General features: G+C 59.3%; 1 protein-coding gene across 2 annotated transcripts in view; it reads left to right on the forward strand.

The window, feature by feature from the left end:
- The window catches only part of TMEM104 (transmembrane protein 104), a 59,697-nt gene that overhangs the window by 40,741 nt on the left and 4,308 nt on the right, over positions 1-14,648 (forward strand). For both annotated transcript variants that reach the window (XM_059907698.1, XM_059907699.1), the window contains exon 9: positions 1,253-1,346. In XM_059907698.1, the coding sequence (XP_059763681.1) occupies positions 1,253-1,346 (94 nt within the window). The remainder of the gene's footprint in view (positions 1-1,252; positions 1,347-14,648) is intronic.

Consider the following 14,648-nt stretch of genomic DNA (forward strand, 5'->3'; position numbering starts at 1 on the left):
GGACTTGGATGAGAGGTCACAGCCTCTCCCACATCCTGCTTTCCTTGCAGGCAGGGAGGGGAGAGACGGGCTCAGCCCGCCTTGGGGGAGCCAGGCCGAGCAGCCGGGAGGTGTTCACCCGCATCACAGGGCCAGACCCAACTCCCCACTTCCGGGCCTCGCGCAGTCAGCCGCATCTCTGGCGAGTATCATTAGCAGTACTGTGATAAAATGGCACAGTGTAAATGTTAATAAGGTCTGATGCCTCCGCTGCTTCCGAGTGGCACATCGGAAATGGTACCATCATCGTAACTCCAACCAGCAGCTTCTAATTCCTCTGCTCTCGGAGCAGCCGATTTGGCATGGAGGTCCTCGCCTTCCCTCGGTTCCCAGCCCCAGTCTCTACAGTGCCACATTTACCCCGGTTTTCCTTTGCAGAGCGGGTTCAGATTTCCCACAGACCAGTTCCCTAAGGCCGGGTTTGGATTCTCTTTTTTCCTCCTAAGTAAACGCTCGCTTTCCCCTGTTCTCCAGAGAGGGAGCGTAGTGAGGGGCCCAGTGCCAGCGGCTCCCACCCCTACCCCGTCCACTCCCAGCTTCCTGGGGTAGCCCTGCTCTTCCTGGTCCAGCCCTGCTCTTCCTGGTCCAGGATGTTTCTCTGACGGGTTTGCCCTGGGAGCCACTGGCTCTGGTTCTCCAGGCTTTCCCTTCTCTTGAAGTCCAGGACGTTGCTGATGAACGACATCCTGATTGATCCTTTCCTCTGAACCCTTCAGGGTGGTGTCCTTCCCACTGTGCCATGTCATCAGGGCCCCTGCGTCCCCCACCCCACCCCTGGTCCTTTCTTCCCAGTAAACCGAGTGGGTCCAGGGTGTGTCTGGTGTTTGTTTCGGAGCCTCACCTTCCTAACTCGTGCTTGCACCAGCTCAGTGCCGGGCCCTCGACCCTTCAGTCAGTGCTTGCTGAAGAGAAGCAAGCAGGGCCATGTCCCTAGGATGTCACCTCGGATTTGCCTAGAAAGTAGCCTCAGGGCAGTAAGTGTGAGGAGCAGCAGAGAAGCACACCTCTGAGTTTCTGTTGCACCCCTGGCCCTGGGAACTCTCCAGTTGATGCTGTCTGACCCCAGGGAGCCTCTGCCGTTCCAGGTGCACACCTGGGTTAGGACCGGCCCTGGGGAGGCTGGGGGCTGCGTGAACGGTGTGCCCACCCCTCACGCACGATGTGCTGTGTGCACCCAGCCTGTGCGCCCTCTCACTCTTGTTTCCGTCACCAGGCTGTCTTCACTCTCCTCCTTGGACCCTTCACCTTCTTTGACGTCCAGAAGACCAAGTACCTGCAGATCCTGACGTCGCTGATGAGATGGATCGGTGAGTCTGAGAAACACCTCGGGTCTGCCCTTTCTCCCCTCCTCCTGTCCTCAGCCACGTGGGCCACGGCCACATGAGCTCACAGCCAGGGCTGCAACGTGGCAAGGGCTTCCGTGGACTACCGCAGGCCAGGAGGCGGCAGGTGCTCTGTGCCTTTTTACTGGTGGGGAGATCTAGTACCAAAAAAGAGAAGTCACTTCAAGGTCCCGTAATGCGGGCAGAGGCGGGGCTCAGCCCTGGACTGCTGATTCCGACCGTGCTGGGTCCCCCTGCAACCCGCAGGTGGGCTCCGGGGCTCCTGGGGGCCTGGGTCGGGCTCAGCCCCCTTCAGGGCGGGGGAGAAGCCTGCTGTTTGTTCTCTTGGGCACACTGTGAGGCACAGCCATAGAACCCCGTGGGCCATGGCGGCCACCTCTGCGTCCCCGGCCACCCGGGCGGGAAGAGACACCCCATCTGCGGTACCTTCCAACTGTCTGACGCCCTGCTGAGCAGGTGCGCCACCATCCTCAGGGGAGCTTGGGGGTTTCTCCCCCATACCAGGTCTGCGGCCAGGAGCTTGGTCACCCCGACACTGTCCTGCCGCCACCCGGAAGGGCCAGGCTGCTGACCCACCTGGACCCGTGACCGGAGGGTGTGCGGTCACCGCTGCCCCCCCACCGGCAGGCGCTCTGGGATCAGTTGCCGCCTGTTTTGGTCTAAAAAAGTCGCTCTTGCTGTTCTGGCTGACGGGCCTGGCGGGGGTCTGCCCAGCCTCCAGGACCCCCGCGAGGTGCTCCCCAAGATCCCCACTGCCCATCAGCACGGAGGTTCCCAAGGAACCCGAGGTTGGGAGGCCTTCCTCCTGACCCTCTGGCCCAGCTCCCGTCGCTGCTGCACCCGCCCTGATCAGGACTCAGGGTGCACGTTGCTCCTCATTCCGTGCTGGCACTCGGCGCTGGATCATGACGAGCTCAGGACAGTTTCTGATCCAGATGGTCTCCAGCAAGTCTGGCACCTTCAGGCCCCTGGCTCCCCTCACTCCAGGATTCCAGGATCCCAGCGTAAGGAGCCACTGCGTCCCAGGAGTCCTGATGCATCTCCATTTGGAAGGTGCCAGGTCATCCAGCCCAGCCCCCTCCCCTGCAGAGGCAGGCGCTGCAGCTCGAGGACGGGGCGGGCAGCCTCCAACCCAGGAGCTCACGAAGGGGGAAGGCCCCTGCTGCACCCTGAGGGGACGTCTGCCAGTGCCTCGTCTTGAGCCAGACTCGCCAGCCTGTAGCTTCTTCCCACTCTTGGTCCTTCCAGCAAGGAAGTGAGAGCAGGACCGAGCCGTCCGGTGTGTGATCTCTGGGGCCTCTGTAGCTCGATCAGCTGCCCTTCACCGTCCAGCTGAGACGAGGGAGCAGGATGACCCCATCACACCTGGATGGGGCGGGAGTCCTTGTTGACCCCACCCGGTTGCTCTGACCCTATAGGCTGCTCTTCCCAAATTTCATTCACAGGCTCCAAAGCCCGGGGTTAAACTAACATGACCACCTGGGGAAAAAATGCAAACTCCTTCCTTAGAAGGTAAGGATCACGCTAGCTCCAGGGTAAGAAGCTGGAAGGGAGCCTCCATGGGTACCAGGAGGGGTTGTGTCCAAAAACTGGGATCAGAATTACTGGCCGTCCAATCTTCTCCTTGTAAGTCCGCTTATAGGAAGTATTTGAAAGCCCTGGTGACCTCCAGAAGGAAAAGTTTTCTCTCGGTAAGCTGTATTCGGAGAAAAACGTTCTCCCTCCTCGCTTCCCTGGCCCAACTCTGTTGCCCCAACTCCTCCGCTCCCTGAAGTCGGGTCCGCAGGTCCTGGAGGTCTGGCCCCTGCCCGGCTCGGGGTTGGCTGTCCTTGACCTGCCGCATCAGTGGTGGAAGGGGCTCGTTAAGCGCTGGCTCCGTCGTCGGGGGGACAGAGCAGGGTGCCGGAGGTGGAGGGGACGACGTGCTGTAGCTGACGTGATGGATTCCCGGTCAGCCCACGGGGGGAGCCACCTGGGTAATGACAGTTAATGGCTTCCATAGCACCTGGGGCCTGTTTAGCATGACGAGGTCCTCTCCGCGTCTGGTGAGCGATGCATTTGTTAAAAGGGAGAAGGTTGTAAGAGGGAGAGGAGGAGGCTGACGGTAAATAGAGAGCGATTGTCTGGGCACAGGACACCAGGTGCCCCCAGGCTCAGGTCAGACCCAGCTCCCACCTGCAGAGGTGGCACTGAGCTCCTGTTGCTAGCTGGCCACAGGGTCCTCAGGCCCCTCGAGCGGCCCCTCCTGCTTCTGCCGTTGGAGTTCTCTTCCTCCTCCTCCAGAACCGGACTCACAGAGTGTCACCTGCAGCTCAGTTGCTTTAGAAACTCAGCTGCTCTTTCCCATGGCACAGGCCACCCTGGCCCCCGGTGACCCCATCCTGCCTCTCCTCCCAGCCAGAGCCCCCCTCCCACAGGGCAGCAAGGGGACTGCAGGGGGACTCCTCTGGTCTCCCACCTGCAACTTCCTGGGCCCTCGGTGGCAGCCCTTGCAGTGCGACAGAGCCAGGCGGCTGTGGCCTGGAGAGAGGGCACCCGGTGGAGACCAGCCCGTGAAGGTCGTCCGCGCTCGTGTTTTGGTGGTGACGTGGCTGTCTCTGCGAGTTACTCGCCTCTTTCCTCCCTCTGATCCTTGAGATAATCAGGCGGCAGCAGCCTCTCCGCGAACCTTCTCCCGGAGGCGCTGCAGTGCGTGACAGCTGCAGTGGGTGACGGCACAGTCCAGTCCTTTGTCTCCGTGAGGGACTCAGGCCTCTGGGCTTGAAAATTAGACCCGTCTCTGACATAAAGACCTCTCAAGTGGAAGACAAATCGGCCACTGAAGTCAACTCTCTAACATGTAGTTGAACCCGGGGTTCAGTTCCCAGCCTGGGGCGGTGGAGACACCTCGGCGTTTTCCTTCGTAGACCTGGTGGAAGGAGTTTCCCTGGTCCTGACCCCAGGCAGCGGGCGGCAGCAGGAGGGGGGGCAGGGAGCGGAGATTGTGGAATCCGGGGAGCCCCCAGGCAGCCCCGCTGTGGGAGGGAGCGCGCCCTGCCCACGGGACGTCCCAGGGGGGTGTCTCCTCTGGCCCCAGCTGACCCCAGGTGATTTTTCTAGAACTCCTCCAAAGGCAGTGAGCACCAAGGCCCCGTTAGTCCTCTCAGGTTTGCGCCAAGTTGTCAGTTTGCAATGAGCTCCCTCTTCATTTTGCTTCTGAACGGCAGCTGTGCGGCCGTGCCCCCCGACCTCCCTCCTTCCCACGCACCCTGCCTCTTCCCGCCGCCCAGATTAGGGCCCAGACTGTACAAGAGAGCCAAGCGGTGAGCTCAGGGTGGCAATAAGCTGGCTTGGGTTCCAGGAAGACAAAAGGGAAGAATGAGTACCAAAGGGACCGGAAAATCATAAATAAACGTGCTGAGCCGGAAACGTTCTTGTGCGTAATCAGGAATTTGTTCTGCCATCTGTTGAAATGAGGCTGGGGCAGACTTGCAGGAACCCCACCCCGAGCAGGGGCCCGCGGAGCTCCAGACAAGCGGAGAAGCCTTTAAGCTGGTTCCTCCAGGGTGTTCACCATGCCCTCTGCCAGAAGCCCCTGGTGCTGCCAGGACGGGATCTAAAGGTTGGATGGCCTTTGCAAATAGCCGCTTGTCGGGAAAATGTCAGAACATGTCTGACACGCGCCAACATCAATTCGTGTCTTCTGCTGATCAAATAAGTTCTGGAGAGACCAAGATGCTGAGTCTGGGAGACCCCGTTTGCAAATGCCCCTGAATTTGTGTGGACGAGAGGGATCGATTGCCATCCCGGCAGGTGGAGCTTGTTCAGGCCTCAGCAGACTCCCTGACCTGCCCCCCGTGCCGTCCACTGGCTCCTGAACGCTCGGCTGCGGCCCGGGTGCACAGGTTGGCCGGCGTCCGTCGCCGGTGTGCACTGACGGCCAGGCTCCCTGTCGGGCGGTGGCGAAGGCCGGAAGATAAACCGGGACTGTGTGGAAAGCGCCATTGGCAGAGCTCAGCAGCGGGCCGGCATCCAGACGTCAGCCCCGTGCGCGTCCCTGCCCTTGGCGTCTCCGGCCACTGCGTCCTGGGAGCGGCCTCAGGGTGAGCCTCCCGTGGGGCTGGCCCGGAGATCAGGGACGTGGCCCAAGCCACCCCCAGAAAGAGCTGTGTCGCTGGATGGTCCCTGGAGAGACGTTGGAGCATCACCGGCTGCCTCCGTATGGCCTCCCCTCCGCCCCACCCCAGCGCTGTGTGTACCTGGGGAGCACCGGGCGGGGAGCCTCCCTGCCCCCACCAGCCTCCACCCCCATCGTCTTCAAGGAAGCCTGAGCCCAGGAGAAATGAGACGCAGGCCCACCTCACAGGGAGGCTGGGCTTCCTCCTGACTTCCGGCTCTCACTGTCAGCCGCAGGCCGACCAGGGACACTTAGGAGACGCCGACGACAGCGCTGTCCTTCGTGTCCACAGGCCCAGCAGCTGTGGCACCAGAGCCTGAAGCCCTAAACCGCGAAATGGACCACTGTGGACTGTTCTCCCTGGGCCGCCAGCAGGGAGCTCTCAGGCTGGAAGGGGCTGCGGCAGCATCACCGCTTCACTCCCGTTACCAGCCCCCCACCCCCGCCCCTGCAGACGCCTCCCACTCGGGGACATGAACCGCTGGCTCTGCTCGGGGCTCCCCATCTGGCGTTGTTAAAAAAATGATTCTTTCTAATAAAGGCAGCTCTGGCTCAGGGCAGCCCTCCTCGGTCTGGGTTGTCAGGGACCCACAGGGCTGCCTTCCCTCTGATTGTGTATTCAGAGCACCACGCACGTTATTCCCATCTCTGTGCTCCCCTCAAAGTGGGTCAGGCACCGTCCTCCCCGACTGTTGGTGGATAAACTTGAGCCTGCCTCGTGAATTTTCTTGACACTGCTCGCCCCACCTCTCCCTGGCTGGTGCCCCAGATTTGTCTTCCAGACCGAGCCAGCAGGGAGAGGTGGGACCCGGTGGTGTTAGCCCGAGAGGCAGAAGGTCCTCAGGAGGAGACCATCACCTGGGAACATAAGGGCTCTGGTTTTACCTGTCCCCAGAATTATCTGTGGCCGCGTGGCCTCCTCCCCCGCAGATCCGTGACTGATCTCAGCTGGGTGTCTCCTGGTGGCACTGCTCTGACCTGTCACCACCAGCAGCCTGGGGTCTTCTACATTTGAGCCATCTGTTCCCCACATCCTGTTGGCTCAGCGTGGCAGCTCAGCATTTGAATTCCTTCATGGTCACTCACTGCTGTCCCCTCACTCTCAACTGCTGCTTCTCGGGGGACCAGGAAGGACCCCCGCTCCCTAATGAAGGTAGCACATGGGCCCCCTCTGACCTTCCAGCCAGCCTTTGTCCTGAGCCTTTGCTGCTGCCCTGCCTACCCTCTCTCTGGGCCACTGTCCAGGGCTCTCCTGGGCCATTAAGGGTCCGGCTTTCCCTTGTTACACAACCAGTGGAGGGAATCCAGGAAACCCTTTTTATGTACATTTCATTTCAGTCTTAATTTTACTCTTGGTTTTCTAAAAGTTCTCTCTGCAGATGCAAAAGTCAGTTGAAAGAAGAGGAACTGAAGGGTTCTGTCTTCAGGCTTTTAGGGTAGAGTGGACACTTAATCAAAGTTTGCTGAAGGGCCAGCCACGTGTCGCCAAATGACCCCTTTCATTAGCGGCAGGACTGACCTGAGAGCTCCGCTTGGCCCCAAGCAGAGGCCGTGGCTCTCCCGGCCGCACCTGCCCTCTGAGCGGCCTCTGTTGTCAGCAGCTCTACTCTGCGTGTGGCTGACACGTGTGCTGACCCGGCCATCAGGCAGGGACTCCTGTTCCACCAGGAGGTTAGTAGGCCAGCTGCCTGGACTCTGGCAAGGGAAGAGAAGGTGAGGCCCAGGCGGGGCGAGGTGTCTGACGGACACTGATGGTTACAGGCTCGCCTCTGCTCAGAATCAGGCTGCACACAAGCCAGGGTAAACCCCAGGCAGGCAGCCAGGTCAGGCAGCCATATCCGTCTACAGAGCTAGTGTGGCCCAGGGCAACCCTGGAGCTCCGGGGTTTACGTTCAGACCAGGGCAACCCTACGCCCTTGTCACATTACTGCCTCTCCTCTTCCTCGCCTTCCTGTTTTCTCTCTGCATCCAGCCACTGCTTAACAGCTGTCTTAGCTCAGGCTACTGTAACAATACCACGGGCTGGGCGGCTTAAACGGCAGAAATTTATTTTTTCAATGCTGGGGGCTAGAAGCCCAAGATCAAGGTGCTGTCAAGGTTGGTTTCTGGTGAGGCCTCCCTCCCTGGCTTGTAGACGGCCACCTTCTCACCGTGTCCTCACATGGCTTTTCCTCTGTGTGTGCAGAGAGAGAGCACGTACTCTGGTGTCTCTTTCTCTTCTTAAAAGCGCACGTATCCCATCAGATTAGGGTCCGCCCTTATGACTTCATCTAACCTGTAATACCTCTTTAGAGGCCCTGTCCCCAAATACAGTCACATTGAGGATTAGGGCTTCGACATACGAATCAGAAGCGGGGGACGGTGGAAAGAAGAAAGGGTTAAGAAAGGACTGAGCGGCCTTCAGGAAAGGTGACGGTGTGGAAGTTTTATATTTCCAGTCTCTGGGAAGGAGATTAGTCCACGAGCAGCCAGAGGCCCCTCGGCTGCGCTTTCCCAGCGATTACAAATGGAGCTGGCTCTGACAGCTTAAGAATGAAGAACTGAGAGCCTGCCGTCCCCGGCGCCACTTGCCATGCCTTGAGAGTGCGGAAAGTTGAAGGATGAAAAGGCCAGAACTCTTGATTTCGTACTTAAGACTTGATTGCTTCAGAGACTCAAATACCTGCCCTTTATCAACGACCTGCGCCTCCTGACACACTTGGAGGCGGGGAGGCTTTGCCCTGAGTCCTTCTGGAGTAGAATCTCAGTCCCGTAAGTTGATTATGTAAACATCCTTCTCTTCTGCCTCCATGATGGTGATGATGACGACGACGACAACTACAGACTTAGAATCCTCCAGAAACCACGGGGGCTGATCCTGCATGGGAAGGAAGTCTGACTGGCTTTAAATTCCCTCCCTTCAGTGGAAACCCAGGTGACTTTTTTGCAAGGGCAGCAATCACAGAATGTCTCATCGACCTGACATGAAATCTGACGCCGGGCCAAGATGCTTCTGGAGCCGAGTGCATCTGCACGGGGAGCTTCCCCTTCTCCCCAGAGGGAACCCCTCCCAGCCAGAGACAGAGTGTGTCCTGTCTTCTCGGAGCATGAAAGGAGGCCCCACCCCGACCACAGCCTGTGCTCAGGTGGGAGGGTGATGACACAGGAAGGATGGACCAACGCGAGCACCAAAGAACCCGAACAGAATTCCTTTCCAGCCTCGCCCAGCCCCCTACAGAGAGCACGTGTCGACTCCCCCCAGATGACAGGTGGAGGGGACAGCTTAGCCTTGTGTGGCCTTCAGTGGAGGGAGGGGAGGTGTCTCTGATTCACAGAGCAGATATGAGCAGCCCAGGGTCCTCCTGACCCCCAGAGCCCCAAAGATCAGCTGACCCCTGGGCCAGAGACGCTCAGCAGGGAAGGGTCATGACTGCGGTTCGACCCGGCTGGGGTCACGAGGATGACCCCAGTACCCTCCTTGGAGCAAAAGGAGAATTAGGAGAGAACTTGGTATTGACAAGTTTTCCTGCTTGCCTGGGCTTTCCGGATGGGAAATCAGGTTTTTGCGACAATAAAAGGAACTGACACGTTTTTGAGCAACTGCTGTGGGCCAGGCAGGCCCTGCCCCTGTTCTTCATTGTACCATCTTATTCCATCCTCCCAGCACCCATGAGCTTCCCTCTTTTTTTTTTTTTTTTTTTTTTTTGGTTAGGTATCAAGGGGAGGTAGAAAGGAACTTGATTTGATACCAAGGGTGGGGGAATTCTCTCTTTTTTTTTTAGACACCAATTGTACTTGAACATTTGTTATTTTATTTTTAGTTTGTTTATTTAGTTTTGGCTGTGTTGGGTCTTCGTTTCTGTGCGAGGGCTTTCTCTAGTTGTGGCAAGCGGGGGCCTCTCACTGTCGCGGCCTCTCTTGTTGCGGAGCACAGGCTCCAGACGCGCAGGCTCAGTAGTTGTGGCTCACGGGCCTAGTTGCTCCGCGGCATGTGGGATCTTCCCAGACCAGGGCTCGAACCCGTGTCCCCTGCATTAGCAGGCAGACTCTCAACCAGTGCGCCACCAGGGAAGCCCAGCATCCCCCTTTTTAAAGGTGATGGAGCAGAGGCACTGAGAAGTTAAGTGACTGCCCCAGGATCACACAGTTCGGTGGCAGAATCAGGAGTTGAACCCAGCGTAACTTGAGAACTTAAGCTTGTTTAGAAGAAGGGCAGCGGCCACCTCTCTCCCTCTCTTCTGCTCTTTCCAAGGGGTTAGAGCTTCGCGAGGTGAGCTGCCACTCACACCCCTGGCCTGTGGGTCTTGTGAGACTGCCCAGTGGCTCTCTGTTCACAGTCGGTCCTGTTCTTTAAGGAACAGTTACCCAGCCGCCTGCTCCCACTTTTAGGGCCGAGCAACTGCTTGGTCTTCAGTGGTTCTCAGCTCAGGCTGACGTTACCCTGTCAGTTCCTCCCAGCTCTCCTGAATCTCGGGAGGCCCCGGCCCAGCTCTGATGACCCAGCCTGAGGAGAGACACATGCAAGCCCCAGCACCTCTGAGGGCAGGGTGGTGGTGAAGAAGGAAGCTGGTGCCGGATCCTCCCCCGGACCCAGCTCCCAGCCTGGAACGCCAGTGCCCGAGCTGGGATGGGCACCCCCGGCCATTCATTCGCATCAGCCCTGGCATGTTGATCCCCTTCTTGGAGAAGAGAGCGCCGTCCTCCTGACAGCCGCCTTGACAGATGGCCTCCACCTCGCACGTGTCAGAGCAGAGCCACTTACAGGGCTCCGAGAACAGCAAGGTGTCTGGGGGCAGCATCAGGGCCAGTCCAGAGCTCAGGGAGTTAGGCGGCTCCCCAGGAGGCAGGCCCACCCGGGCGAGGCACGCTGCAGGGCTGGCTTGTGCGGAGGGCCCGGGGCTGCTGACACGGGCCCCGGGGCACCACTGGGAAGAGTCCGTCAGCTTCGCCCTTGGCTCTTAATCACGGCTTCACATATATGTGTGCTCTGGGGCCCTCAGGGATTAAGGATGAGGGATCTGGCCTTAGTGGGCATGTGTCCCCCTCCTCCGTGACAGCTGTGTTCCTTCCAGTGCCTGCAGAGGACACAGCAGGGGTCAGGGCCGGGCACGGGCCACTGGGCAGAGCCCTCCTGCGTTCCAGAGAAGCTCTGTTCCAGCTCGAACTTCCACCAGAATGTCCCTCTGACCTGATGACCCAGGACCACAGGCCACCTCCCCAGCCCTACCCAGCAGTGCCTTCCCTCTGCAGGGCAGGTCGCCCTGGTGGGCACAGCCCGGGGAACTGATAGCCTCTTTTTCCTTTAGCTTTTTAAAGACTGGCCCAGTATCACACCTCAGGCCTAGGTTTTAAGTGTCTCGTGCAAATCAGGGCAGGTGACCGAGGGTTACAGTGAGGAGACCTGGGCTGAGGTTGGGGGCAGGGGGCAGAGATCTTTCTGATTCCCAACAGGTCAGGTGCTTCACTCACACACCGCCACGGAGCACACAGTCACAGTAAACCCATGTTGCCCCATCAAAATATAATGCGAGCCAACTGGGGAATTTTCAATTTTGTGGTAGTCACATCTGAACATTTAATTAATTTTAATAATATGCTTATCCAGCCTAAGATACCAAAAATACCTTTTCAACATGGAACCAATATGAGAAAATGATGAATGAGCTAGTTTACATTCCTTTTTCACACTGAGTCTTTGAAATCGAGTGTGTGTTTTAGACTTCGGCATGGCTCGTTTTGGGCCGGCCACATTCAAGCTCTCGGGAGCCTCATGTGGCTCATGGCTGCCGTGGCGGACAGCACAGCTGCACGTGCTTCTCTTTCAGAGCTCGAGGGTTTTACTGCCACCTGCTAGGAGGGCCCTCAGAAGCATTCAGCGTGCCCAGAGGTAGCCCATGCATAATTCCAAAGCCAGTCTTGGGGAAGGAGCAGAATGGTAAAACCATCATGAGGGATCCCATGTCCCATCATCACACTTACAGAGTGACAGCCTAATGGCGGGGGGGGGCGGGGGCGGGCAGGGGGCTCCTGGGAGAGCTCTGCCCTGCCCTCCTCCAGGCAGGGAGAGTCTTGGCCCGAGCTCTCCAACTCCGGTGATGCTCAGGCAGGTGGCCCGGCTCATGCCAGCCCCACACAGACCCCAGAATCCTGTAAGGAAGGCGGAGCTCTGCACAGCCTCACTGCCACTCCAAGTGCCTGGGAGAGCCCCACCACGGCCCAGAGGCCAAGGCAGAGCCCCGGAAGGAACTCTCCCCTCTCCAGCGCCAGCGCAACCCACCCAAGGGTGGGTTCCAGTGCACGAAGGCTGGAACTGGCTTCTGACCACTCTGACCTCTGTCTTGACCCACAGCCCCAAGACAGGCATACTGGGGCCACTGGTTGGACTCCCAGAGCCCCGGACCCAGACCTCAGACCCCTGCTCATCTCCACTTGGCGCCAAGAACGAGTCAACTTCAACTCCTGTGAGGTCTGGGCCAGTTCACCTCTTTATGCAGCCGAGGCCCCAGGGTGGAGGGGCATCCGGGAGAGCAAAGGGAGGAACCAGGAGGGGCTGAGAAGTCCACATTCAGGGTCGTTTGTTTTTTCACTCTCATCCCCTTATAAGTCTGGACCACCTTTACCCTTTGGCAGGAGTTCAGAGGGTGTCGGCTCACCGGCCCAACTCTCTGCAGAGGAGAGAGGCTCTGAGGTCAGATAGACAGACAGCCGTGAGGCAAGACAGCTCCCAGCTGGGGCCCCTCATCTGACTGTTGCTCACGAAGAAGGGAGGAGCAGGAGGCCTCTGCGGACAGCGGCGTTTCTCCTCTGCCCGCTCAAGGGAACTCATGGATGACTCGTTAATGTCGTGAGAATGCATCTTGATATAAAGTATTACCTTGACCTCCATACTTGAGGCTGCTGACGTCCCCAGGACAGAAAACTAGTACTGACATGACCCCACTGACCTGCCACCATCCTGATATTGTCACCCCGGACGTGCCTGTGCTGGAGGGCCATTCCTGGTGTAAATTTTACTTTTAACCTGACCTCCTCAGAAAAGGAGGCGGACAGATGTCTCCTCTAAGCTGTGCTCTCAGGGCTCAGGATTTGTACTGAGATTAGGACTTGCCTCCCGCTCCTGTCTCCCTCCCTCCCTCCCAAGGCAGCGCATGTGGGGAGAGCGGGGAGCAGCTCCAGGTGGATGAATATGCTGAGGGCGGAGGCGGTGAAATCCCGGGGCCCTGACCCCCTGTCGCCGCCCTCACCAGGCTGCTCCTTCCCTCCTGCACCGCGAGGGGGACAGCCGACAGGTTCTTCCACGTCAGCTCTGGTGCCCGGTTCCCCTGTGACCCCCAGATGGTCTTCTTCCCTGGGCTTGGACGTCCCGAGACAGGGATCTCCCCATCTACCCCCCTGCCCCTCCGCAGCTCATGTGGCTATTAGCCAGGTCTTTCTTTTGTAGTAATTTGTGTCCTGTAAGTTCCACCCGGTGGGCCCCCTGGACCTTAGGCTCCAGAGGACCAGGACCATAACTGCTGGCTCAGAGCACCATCCCCAGATGCCCAGAATAGTATCAGCACAGTGGGCCCTCAGTACATCTTTGCTGAATGAACGAATGAATGAATGAATGGTCCTGGTGAGCCCCTTGAGCCACACAAAACAAGCGCAGTTGTTTTTACATGGGCTCTTACCGCAGGTATTAAAAAAGAAGTCTCCTGATCCCCCTTGTCACCCGGCAGCTGCCTCTTCCGAGGCCGTCAGCCACTCCTCTGGTGACATGTGTCAGGCCCTCACCTCCTCCCCCCACAGCATCCTCCCCAGCAACTCGCTGCACCTCCTCACCCCTTGGAGCAGGACTCCTGTGCGGGGTGCGGGTGGATGCAGGTGGGTGCCGACTGTTACCCTGTCCATCACGTGGGCTCCCTGAGCACAGCCCGTGAGGCTCAGAGAGAAGCCCGGCCCGCCCTGCCCTCGGGGAACTGGGAGGCCTGCTCACCCAGACGGCAGGACCGCCAGCGCCCTGCCCCCCTCTCCCAAGCGGCCACCCCCGCCTCCCACACGGCCGCGACCAGGTGGCGCGAGCTGCCAGTGGCCGCGCCCGAGCCCTGGGCATCCTGTGTGCACTGAGAACCCTGCTCTCCGCCGAACTTCCTGGCCGTGTTTGTCACTCACAACCTGTCATCCTCATTTCATCTTGATTTATTATCAGATCTAATGAGTTTTTGGAGCAGCTATCTCCCAGGGACGGGACGATCAATCTAGGAGATGGCTGTTGAACTCTGCTTCCCCGGCAATGAGGGGAGGGAAGGGCCGGGAGCAGAGGAGTGTGGTCCAGAGGGCAGGGCCGGGCGGCCCTGGTGCCAGGACCCCTCAAGGTCAGAGCCGCCGGTCAGGGCTGTCCAGACAGCTCGCCTTGAAGTCAGCGAGCCAGTTTCTGCCTGCGTTTCTTACAGCCTCTTGGAGATGTAGGGCTGAGGAGGAAGATAAGCAGAGAAGCACCAGCCAGCATCCCAGCTGCAGGGAGCGGTGATGAGCTCACGTCCCAACAGCCAACTCCTCCCTGCCTCCTCCACGCCCACCAGACCCAGGGCCCCGCCCACTTGCCTCTTCGCCAGTCCGTGCTGGCCTCGGCCTGGGCCAGGAGTAGCGCCGGGTCACCGGGGGACACTCCGCTAGTGGCACGACAGGATTGAGCTCTTGTCTTACAGCAGCTGCCCCCTTTGCCCCGACCCTGGTGGCCCACCTCTGCTGGCAGAAGTGTCAGCTGCAGCCTCCTGAACAGCTAATCAGCAGGCGGCCCGGGGGCCAGCTGTAGCCGCCCTACCCGCTCAGCTCTGCTTCGTAACCCTTTCCGGCCCAGGACAGACTCCCTGGCACATGGGAGACTCCGCCTCCACCCCGTCCACCCTCTCCCCTGGGGGCCCCCCCTCACATCCTGCCCCAGCTTCCTGGGTGTGGTTCTGCCACACAGATCTCTGGCCCGCACACCCCTCCCGCACCCACCCTGAGAAATGTGACGAGCCAGACTGCCGGGGTCCTGGGTGTCCCCGAGGAAACAGGGAGGCCCTCACGGGGTGTCCTGTCCCAGCCCCGAGAGGGTTCAGCCAGAGGCAGCTCCTGGACTGAGACCTCAAGGGAGGGACTGGGTCACC

The sequence above is a fragment of the Balaenoptera ricei genome, chromosome 20, assembly GCF_028023285.1.
Source record: "Balaenoptera ricei isolate mBalRic1 chromosome 20, mBalRic1.hap2, whole genome shotgun sequence".
Classification (NCBI taxonomy): domain Eukaryota; kingdom Metazoa; phylum Chordata; class Mammalia; order Artiodactyla; family Balaenopteridae; genus Balaenoptera; species Balaenoptera ricei.